The sequence below is a fragment of the Larimichthys crocea genome, chromosome VIII, assembly GCF_000972845.2.
Source record: "Larimichthys crocea isolate SSNF chromosome VIII, L_crocea_2.0, whole genome shotgun sequence".
Classification (NCBI taxonomy): domain Eukaryota; kingdom Metazoa; phylum Chordata; class Actinopteri; family Sciaenidae; genus Larimichthys; species Larimichthys crocea.
In genome coordinates, this window is record NC_040018.1 from 24,748,417 (window position 1) to 24,758,970 (window position 10,554).

The window sequence follows — 10,554 nt, forward strand, 5'->3', positions numbered from 1 at the left end:
CCCAGAACAAAACATGAGAACAGAGGAAATTCCAGTTACACAAATAAACAAATATTACAGTCGGGGTTGAAATATTGCAACAGAGATATGTAGAAGCTTTATCTCCGCAACCAAGTCAAGTGCATCCTAAAGTCTGAGGTAATTTTCTGTGTAATTTACTGATGACACTAGGTGGCAACAAATTACTGCAGTTATGAACTGCTGCTTCTGCGTCTGCTGCACTCCTCATGAGAGAATGATGAAGTTTGAGTAAAAGAACGTCCTCTCCTGTATATCAGACTATAAGACAGAGAAGATGGTCTGACCAGGGGTGTCTGGACCCTCTATATAGATGCCACTATATATACTGTAGAGGCCCCTCCTCAAATCCACGGCTGTTCATTACAGCATCTATCTGGGTCACATGAGGTCCCTTATCCTCACACCGTGATCTACATGGGTCTGACAGAATCACTACAAATATTGAAGTCATGTAGCAACACACATTGCACATAGAAAGAGAATACAACCAGAAAAGATGAGGGGATGAAGGGGAGGTAGGACTTCACTCCACACAGCAGTGTGTATCAACTCGATCCTCACGCTGCTGCTCCCAGATCAGTCTTTCCTCGCGTTAATCCCGCCCCAAACTTGAACGTCACCGACCCACGGCTTGTGACGTGTGGACGCACCACTCTCTTCCTTAGTCCCGGAGCAAAGCATCATCAAAATCATCATCCGTCACCCTCTATCCCTCCTTCTCTCTCTCCCTCTCTCTATCTCTCCCCTCCGTTGTCTTTTTTAATGTAACTTCTGACTGATCAGGAGAGCAGGGAGCGTCTGGAAAGCCTGGTCCGGCAACTCCATCTCTGATGAAGGATCTGCTCGCACGGTATTCCGTTTAAAGCTGGACACACAAGACAGAAAGGATCAGATTGTGTATAAAAATGTTTTTGGGATAACGTTGCTTTCCTCGGTGGATTTTGGCTCAGTGTTGTCTTTATTCCCTCCTCTGTGGATGTTAAAATGCACTGAATGAAGCTTTCTTTTTGGATTTCCGAGCTATGAAGCTGTTTCTGGGTGACTGTCTATCCTTCACTCGTAAAGACGCACGTTTTAATTGTATCGCCGTTATTTTATGAGCTTTATTCGTATTTCTTTGAGGCGTAACTAGTGTTTAATTTCGTCAAACAATGCCGCGGTTTCCTTGAATGTGTATTAGTGATTCATGAAGACAAACCGTGTGCGTTAATTATCGCGTAAAACAAGAGGAAAGTTGGGCGCGCAAAGTTTTGGAGACGGTCGATATGGCTATGGTGGCGTGGAGAAACACGGAGGGCGTCGGGGACACTCAGGGGACCCTCTCCTCTCCGGTGTCCCAGGTCGCACCTCTGTCTCTTCCCGGTGAGCTGACTGGACACATGAATCCGGCACCTTCTCTGGAAATACCCCCTGCAGGAGCGGCAGCACCCCAGGGCGCACCGCCGCCCAATCCGTCCAGCACCACAACCGCGTCCACCGCCACCAACAATAACAACACCACCTCTTCCTCCTCCTCCTCCTCGTCCATGGACAAACACCAGAGCCAGCAGATCGAGTGCATCGTGTGCGGGGATAAATCCAGCGGGAAGCACTACGGACAGTTCACATGTGAGGGATGTAAGAGCTTCTTTAAACGCAGCGTCAGGAGGAACCTGAACTACACCTGCAGGGCCAACAGGAACTGTCCCGTAGACCAGCACCACCGCAACCAGTGCCAGTACTGTCGCCTCAAGAAATGCCTCAAAGTCGGCATGAGGAGGGAAGGTACGAGCTGGCGTCCTGCTGTTGTCGCTATCGGTATTATCACATCATAATATCCAGAAGTTCAGTTTCACATACTGCTCTGTATTTAATCCACATAATATTCTATGATCATATATGTGCATGCTACATTTTTATAGCTCCATACACGCTCATTTGTGTTGCCTTTGTCTGGTCCGTGATAATCGAGGTGTCTATTCATATTCTCCTCACATGAGACTCTGTGTCGGATATACTCTCAGTGTCCGTGCTGTCTTAGCCTGTGATATTACAGATCGGTCTCTCAGCATCTTGTGGCATGTTTTTGGTGTATTATGTTGAATTATGTCCGTCCAAGGTGGTCATTTTGTGGTCACATGCGGCTTTAAATGTCACGTGTTCACTCGAATCTAATTTTGCAGCTTTTTTTTTTTTTTTTGGATGAATTTTTATTTTGGTGAAATTTTTGCGTGTATTTTTTTGTGGATTATGTTTGAATGTAGACTGTGTGTGTGTGTGTGTGTGTGTGTGTGTGTGTGTGTGTGTGTGTGTGTGAGAGAGAGAGAAAGATAGAGAAGGAGGGAGAGTACGTGTGTGAGTGTGTGTTTGTGTGTGTGTGTGTGCGTATTAGTAGGCCTATTCATAATGCATGCTGATCGTAGAGGCATTGTAGCCTACTCTTCCACAATAGTAGAGAGTTATGAGAAGACAAGAACAGCTTTAGTGTAAAATTCAATCCAGATTTCAACACTAAAAATTCAGGAGAAAGAAAGAAACAAAAGCACATGTCTACTTTTATCACAGTGTGTAGGCTACAGGGGAAGTTATTTGCGAGAATAAAGACACGACTTGAAGGCGCAAACGTCACAGTTTGGGCCTTAAATTCAAACTATTAAATATATAATAATATTAATAATAACATTCTTTAAAGATTGACAAATACACCTAGAAAAAATAATATTCCACGCCATTGTCTGCACGTCGTAGCACAGAAATAGATTCCCGAGCATCTATCTGAATGTGACATTTCTTTCCAGGAGCTGTCTGATTCAGTTATTCATGTCAGTGTTTGAAGCGCCACTTTACCGTAGGCGACCAGTGGTCGTAGAAATGAGCTCTAATGATTAAAAGGCCCATGTGTGTGTGCGTGTGTGTGTGTGTGTGTGTGTGTGTGTGTTAATAGGATGTTTGAATTGGCATCTCTGTTTTAAAACCAGTCTCTTGCATTTGCTCTCTTTTTCCATCAAATGCCATCTGTGTTGTGTTCATCGCCTTCCAGCTCGATTTGACATTTCTGCTGTGTTTTTGGTTGCAGCTGTGCAGAGAGGCAGACTTCCCACCCAGTCCTATCACGGTCAGTTCGCTCTGACAAACGGAGACCCTCTACAGTGTCATTCCTACCTATCGGGATACATCTCTCTCCTGCTGCGGGCTGAACCCTACCCGACCTCCAGGTTCGGCTCTCAATGCCTGCAGAGCAACAACATCATGGGCATAGAGAACATCTGTGAGCTGGCGGCCCGGATGCTCTTCAGTGCCGTGGAGTGGGCTCGCAACATCCCCTTCTTCCCGGATCTGCAGGTGACGGACCAGGTGGCCCTGCTACGTCTCACCTGGAGCGAACTGTTCGTCCTGAACGCCGCCCAGTGCTCCATGCCGGTCCACGTCGCCCCGCTGCTGGCCGCCGCTGGCCTTCACGCCTCCCCGATGTCCGCGGACCGGGTGGTGGCCTTCATGGACCACATCCGGGTCTTCCAGGAGCAGGTGGAGAAGCTCAAGGTGCTGCACGTGGATTCAGCAGAGTACAGCTGCATTAAGGCCATCGTACTGTTCACCACAGGTAAACACACACACACAAACACACGAGCCCTGGAGAGGCAGAACTTTGTTTTTTGTGCCATTTTGGAGAGTTATAGTAAAGTGTGGTGTGGAGTGATGTAGAATATCCAGACAAAAAACACATGTCATCACTATTTAGTAGCCTGATGTGTTATGGAAAAAAAAGTTAATGAACTATTAGATTTATATAATTTACTTAATCTCTTATTCTGATAGGAAAATGATTCAATTAGGTCTAAATAAATATAATTGCGATGATAGACGTTATGATGACTTTGGAAATAATACGCTGGTTAAACGCCTTTTAACAGACATGTGTCGTTTTCTAGAGATAAAAACAGACATGTTTTGTGTTTCTGAGCAGTACTTAATTGTTTATTTTCTAAAATGCGCAATACCTGCTTTTATTTTGTTAAAATTCGTCTTTTGGGATTAATTTCCGTTGAAACGAGCGCGAGACTTTCACTTATCCTCTTCCTCGTGTTCCTGTTTTATTTTTTTAAAATTAAAAACAAACAAACACACAAACAAAAACATATAAAACATTTATTAATTTATTTCTACAGTTTTTAAGCTCTAAAATCATTATGAATAAAAAGAGAGAAAGAAAGAAAATCTGATCTGTTTTTGTTTTGCCACTTGTTTAATTTGTTTTCATGACTGAACTTACAGGATATGACCTCATACAGTCCCCGAAGAAACACAGTTTAAATTTAATAATTTATTTGAATAACATTATTATTAATGAAACATTTAGGAGGCTGTTTTTTGTGGCTTTATAAACTTTAATCCCTGCAGCAACTAAAATATGAACCACTTTGCATGAATCATACAGTAGTCTATGCAAATTAAAAGGGGGCTGGGTGTTCAACATTTCATATTTTATTACAGTGTTGTTTCACACAACACCAAAGCACTTTATCAAATAGGATGTTTTATCTTATTGGTCATTTTATTATTATTAAAAAAAAAGGAATCAATTAACTTAAATGAAGCTTTAAATTTGGCAATAGAAAATATTAAATAGTAGACATGTTTATACTTTAATGTAATTCATCACACCAAATAGTAATTACAAATAATAAAACATGCAAATTGTTGTATTTATCTTTTTGTTTCATGTTTAAATTGTTGTAAATAAGTTAATAAGTGAATGTGTGGCGTCACACTGCATTGCAAAACTCTCAATTGTTATTTCAGAGGCTTTAAATAACAATCAGAATGAACTTTTAATGGCTGGATCTAAAGAATGAGTAGCAGCAGTGTAAAAAAAAAAAAAAATCCTCTCTATAGGTCTATTTTAGTCCCCATGAGCACTTCTGAACACGTGTCTTTAAACTGGGACACAGAGACCGTTCTTTAACCCCTGCTGCCATCCAGCCTGCAGCATTACAGTGCAAACAGAGGCGTCTGCTGTGTGCAGGAACACTACACATGCACGTTCTTTTACACTGTGCTCTGATACTCATCCATAGTTTCCCCATTTCTCCTTCTGAAATTTTTTTAGGGTTTATATCTCTCGTCATCGTGTCCTGAAGCCGGCAGACTGAGATATCAATTTATCTCAATGACAGGGCAACTAAATGGCGATCATGTTGTTGTGTATTCACCACAGCACTGATTCTGTGTGCAAACTCAGGGGTTTTACTCATTTACATGTTACATTTTGACACTTTAGCAACTTATTGTTACATATTGTTGACAGTGGGAGGTATTAGATGTATCCGCTTCCTCTCTTCTGCTTATTGTAAGATGATCCGGGTAGTCTTAAATCCTGCCCGTTCCTTTAATCCCTCGCCAGCATTGTAGTCAGTAAGTGAAATCAACTCTAAAGGGCAAAACTGTTGAGTTTTCTGTCTAAAAATATTTAGTTTCTGCTGTTTTTTTGCCTTGAGATGATGAACAACACTACATCAACCACCGCTCTGCTCTATCTCCCCTGTGCTTCTGTCTGCTGTAGTCACTTTGAGCTAACATAGTTAGTGAAATATTTAACTCTTCCTCATTTTCCTGTCACTCCTTTCGATGCCTGCTTGAACCATACTGGTCTTGACCGCTTCTTCCCTTCTCATCTCGCTGTCCTTCTCTCTGTCTGTAGATGCTTGTGGTCTGTCGGACGTGGCCCATGTGGAGGGTCTGCAGGAGAAATCCCAGTGTGCTTTAGAGGAGTATGTGAGGAGCCAGTATCCCAACCAACCAACCAGGTTTGGGAAGCTGCTGCTCCGCTTGCCTTCCCTCCGCACCGTCTCTTCTTCTGTCATAGAGCAGCTTTTCTTCGTCCGCCTGGTGGGGAAAACCCCCATAGAAACTCTGATAAGGGACATGCTTCTGTCCGGAAGCAGCTTCAACTGGCCCTACATGCCTATTCAATAGAGGGAAAAAGCTACAGTGGTGCTAAGGTCATCAAAATGTCCCACACGTTAAGTCATTTCAGTGCAGCGTAAAATTTCTGATGCTTCAAACAAGAGGGGAAAAAAAAGCTGCCAGTGGATTGGGATAATTACAGGCATTTCCAATGTAAAAAAAAAAAAAAGTCTCCATTCATATTTTTTCTTAAACCAATCGCCATTTTCTTGAATACCAGAAGAGAGATCTGCCTTATTCTGCATTGCATCCCTGTATGTCTAGAAAGATTTTAAAAAATGACATTTTTTTTTGCCGACAATAAGTGATGTGACCCCACTGGCAGATTTTTTTTTTTTTTTTACTCGTTTAAAGAGATGAAATGATAAATTATGACAGACGTGTCTATGGTTTTTGGGATAGCAAACAATATTTATTGGACCCTGTGTGTATATTTATCGTGCTTGTAAATTACGTTTTGGCCTCTTTTTAAAAAAAATAATAATAATGTTTTACGTATTTTTACCCCAGCCAGTGAGAAAACTGCAGGGATTGTCTCGTGTTGATCAATTTTTTTTGTTTGTTTGTTTGTTTGTTTTTCGTTTCATACCTTCCAGACATGGCACTTTGGACTAAAGGAACAGTTCAGAAAGATTTAACACAGGTGTTTGAAACCCAACATTATCTGACTTTAAGCTGTTTGCTCAATTGTGTACAGACAGAAAGGCGAGATTATTGCTCTGTTTTAGCTACTTTGGATTTTTTATTTTTTTTTACTCTATTTGAATTGTCGACATACAAAGAATGAACAAAATAAATTCACTTGTTGTGATCAGGGTTAGTTTGCGCCGAGTAATGCATTACTCTTTTTCATAGTAAGTAATATCATTACTTTCTTACATGAATATTTCCTTAAATATTTTAGATAATACTTCCTTGCAGAATTATTCACTCTTGCCGTAACACTTCATTTCTACTGTTTTCTTATTTTTTTTAAAACATTTTTTTTCCTACTTTGAATGATCTGAAACTCAAGAACTCTCATCAACTTCTCATCAAATTAGTGAATTCTGTCGCACAGAGAAATTCAACTTTTCTGTTATTTATCATCCAAACAGAGATGATGGCAAAAATAAATAAGGCAAAGGAGGCTGGCTGATCTTCTATTTTTACATTGTTTTCTTACGACTGGTAACTCGTTACAGGATGTTAAAAGTAATGAAATTACTTGACTGGATTACTGATTAATGCATTACCAAACATTTATCTATGTTTCCAGGTCTTTTACACTGACTGTCTCAGAGAGATTTTAAGAGCACTGGACCTGATGTATAACTGTAACTACAGTTTCTTTATGGGAGAAATGTACACAACTTCCCAGGTCAAGTAACAAAATCTATTTCATTATAATTCATGCATTTATGAGCCCAGGCCACTTAATGGTACAACAGACCACTGCAGGGTATTGCTGAACTGAAAGTGTGTGTGTGTGTGTGTGTGTACGTGTGTGAGTGCATGTGTTTGTGCGTATGTGTGTGTGTACGTGTGTGTGTGTGTGTGTGTGTGTGTGTGTATTTGTTGTTGACTTCTTTTTTGACAACCACTCTGATGTACTGTGAAAGCATATTGGTTAACATATTGGTACCGTATTAAATTATAACTCAAGATTTATAAATAAAGTGTATTTGGTTTATTTTGCCATTTCAATTACATGTCGTTTAGTGTGTGTTCATGTGTGTGTGAGTGAGAAAGCCAGGCAGAGTTTTCTGCTGATCTGGAGCCTGTTTGAATGTAATATTGACACTAATCACAGACATTTTAATGGAAACTAATTGCTTCCCATTGACAGGCAACCTGAAGCAGGAAAACATGCAGCTTTTCTACCATAGTTGTGATGCACTGAGCTGAGACACATTTAAAAGTCTGACAAAATGCACAACAAAGAGTACACACTGTTTTAATTTCAAAGCAGATGCAGATTTTAGATTTTGTATGAACAATTATTGGACCAAATCCTTTTCAGTGTATGAAAACAAGCAGCAGAATCACACAAATTATAACAATAACCTCCACGTATACAGTGCAGTAAGTGGCTCCTGAGTTAAACCAGTTAACACCACCTTAAAATCTCTTAACAAACGTGCTTTTTTTGTTTTTTTTTTTGCTGCTGAGGATTATATTAATTCATAAAGGTGGTTAAACTCTGCATAAGACGAGAGAGCAGAAAGAAAATGGATTTATAATCGTGTCTGTGTTGCCAGATTGAGGAGGACAGAGAGGATTAAAGCAGCTTCTGTGCTTCTTAGTGGACAGAGAGCTAATGAGGGGCCCCTGAGCGCTCTGTCACAACAGTTTACCCTGAGGAGGATGAAGCTGGGCGCTCGACGGCCCCTGGGTGTTCTGGGCCAAAGGGCCAACATAAAACAATGGAACATTTTCCCACACACGTACAGGTCCAAAAAAAGAAAAAAGAAAGAAAGAAAGAAGAAAATACCAAGGAGGGTTGAATGGAGGAGGAAAATCAGAGCAAGTTCACACTCAGACTGATCCATAAACAGGAGAATTACCAGCAGATTTTCATTTGCTTCCGTAATTGCGTCACTTTTCTAAGATTGGTCCGCGTCTCTGCTGTCTGTGCGGAGATGAAGCTCATTCTAGCTCGGTGCGGATTTAGCCAATCAGATTCCAGCAGTGAAAGTGTGTAGCCAATCAGATCACATCTCAGATTCTTAAATAAATAAATAAATTACATATTTCATGTGCAGATTAGAAAATTCAACCCAGAGGCTCAAACCCACAGAAAAGCTTTAAAATCAGAATGTTATTGTAATTTATTATTTTAGAAGTTACTAACAAATTATATCTATTAAATGAAATTATATATATATATATATATATATTGTCTCCACTAAATGTTCTTCTTTTTGTGTGGTGATGAGATGATGCAGAGCAGCCTTTTGTGCGTGTTTTCCTAAACAGAGCAGTCATATTTATGATTCTACGCTTCTGAAAATGTCTTTAAAAGGGTGAAAATGGTGTAAAATAAAAAATAATAACGTTTTAGAACCTAACAAGAAATTATTTGACGTCAAACGTCCAATGATTGTGTCAAATAGCGACGTAAATCTGAGCATTTACGTCGCTATTTGACGTCCTGAGAAGACACTCAACAATTTATGTTTCTCCAAAATGACCGTAGGTGTGAGCAGAGGCCAAACTGTCTTTTTTTTCTGTTATTTTTTAGCTTTTATATCAACATAAAAATCCGCCTTTCATTCTAATTGTGACAATTACATGTGAGTGTTAATAAGTGAAACGTGTCTGCCTCACTGTAGTTTATTTGTGATGTGAAATAAGTGCTGACTGCAGCTTTTGAAGCCGTCTCAATGACACGTTTTAAACCGATAATTATCACTCTCAAATCCATAATGATTCCCAACACTCCTCCACAAAATCTAATTGCAACACCATTATGTAGCCTGTATATATATTTTATTTAGAAATAAACATTTTTTTTGTATCGAAATCCTGAAGATTGTCAAAGAAAAGAGGTTTGGTTTAATTACTGGATTGAAATGAAACGGGGCAACAGAAAGTGAGTCAGTCAGGAAAAAGAAAATAAAAAACAGTGAGTTCATACTGTGCCTCTGGTGCAGCGACGACGCAACAAGAAAAGAAACATCCTGAATAACGTTTGTTGCTGTTTGTCGATAAATGAAATGATGAAAACCTTATTTTTCTTCTGTCTATTAAAAAAAATGTTACACACGTTTGGTTGACGGGAAACGGAAAACCGGTAAACACGCGCTGATCTGATCACACTCCTGAATAAACTATTGAATCACTGCGAGAGGAGCTGAAATATTTCAAACTTCAAACAAATTCTATTTATATTTAATAAATTAGAGCGACTTTATTTTATTCCCTGACATAGGAGCTTTCTGATTATTCTACATGTTTTTTTATATTCTAGATAAACAGCTTTATTCCTCCTTCAGCAGCGCTTTGCCAGATGTCTGTCCTCCAGTAAAACTGTATTTTACATGTTCTTGCTTTTTCTGTTTTAATTTTACAGATTTCTTTTTCTGTAATTGTTTTTATCGATTTTTTTTATAGAACAAGTTTGTCTCTAGTTGTAAAAATCAATCTGTTATAGTTGTAATAATTTTATTTTCATAGTGAAACACGTACAAATTAGATTTAAAAAAAAAACATTTTCATTAACTGAGAAGAAAGAAAGTGCAATGTTTGAAATGAAAAATTCCCAACATTGCAAAACAAGCATTAGTTTCAGAGGGGGAAATAAACAAAACATTTAAAAAAAAAAAGGTTATATAATAAACAATTATTCCTGTAGTCAGTATGAATTCTGCTTCATGGTATTTTATCTTCACAAATCCTGTTTTAACATGTCCTATAGTTTTTCATTTTATTGTACATAATCGTGTATCTATTCACATTTAATTCTATTTATTTATGTTTTTATTAATTTATTTACTGACTGACTTGGTAGTTTTTATTTTGCACTTTTTTGCAATAAATGTAAAGGTTATGAAGCATCACAGTCTGAACTTTGTCCTAGTCAGGGAATTGATGCATACGGTCGTACAT

The 10,554-nt window shown here is 39.1% G+C and overlaps 1 protein-coding gene across 1 annotated transcript; it reads left to right on the forward strand.

Annotated features, from left to right (window-relative positions):
* Window positions 1-706: 706 nt before the first annotated feature.
* Window positions 707-7,622, forward strand: LOC104919763 (COUP transcription factor 2). The gene is made up of 3 exons (XM_027281911.1): window positions 707-1,785; window positions 3,077-3,601; window positions 5,699-7,622. Exons 1-3 carry the CDS (start codon window positions 1,287-1,289, stop codon window positions 5,971-5,973), a joined length of 1,299 nt encoding a protein of 432 aa, XP_027137712.1. The 5' UTR covers window positions 707-1,286; the 3' UTR covers window positions 5,974-7,622.
* Window positions 7,623-10,554: the final 2,932 nt, after the last annotated feature.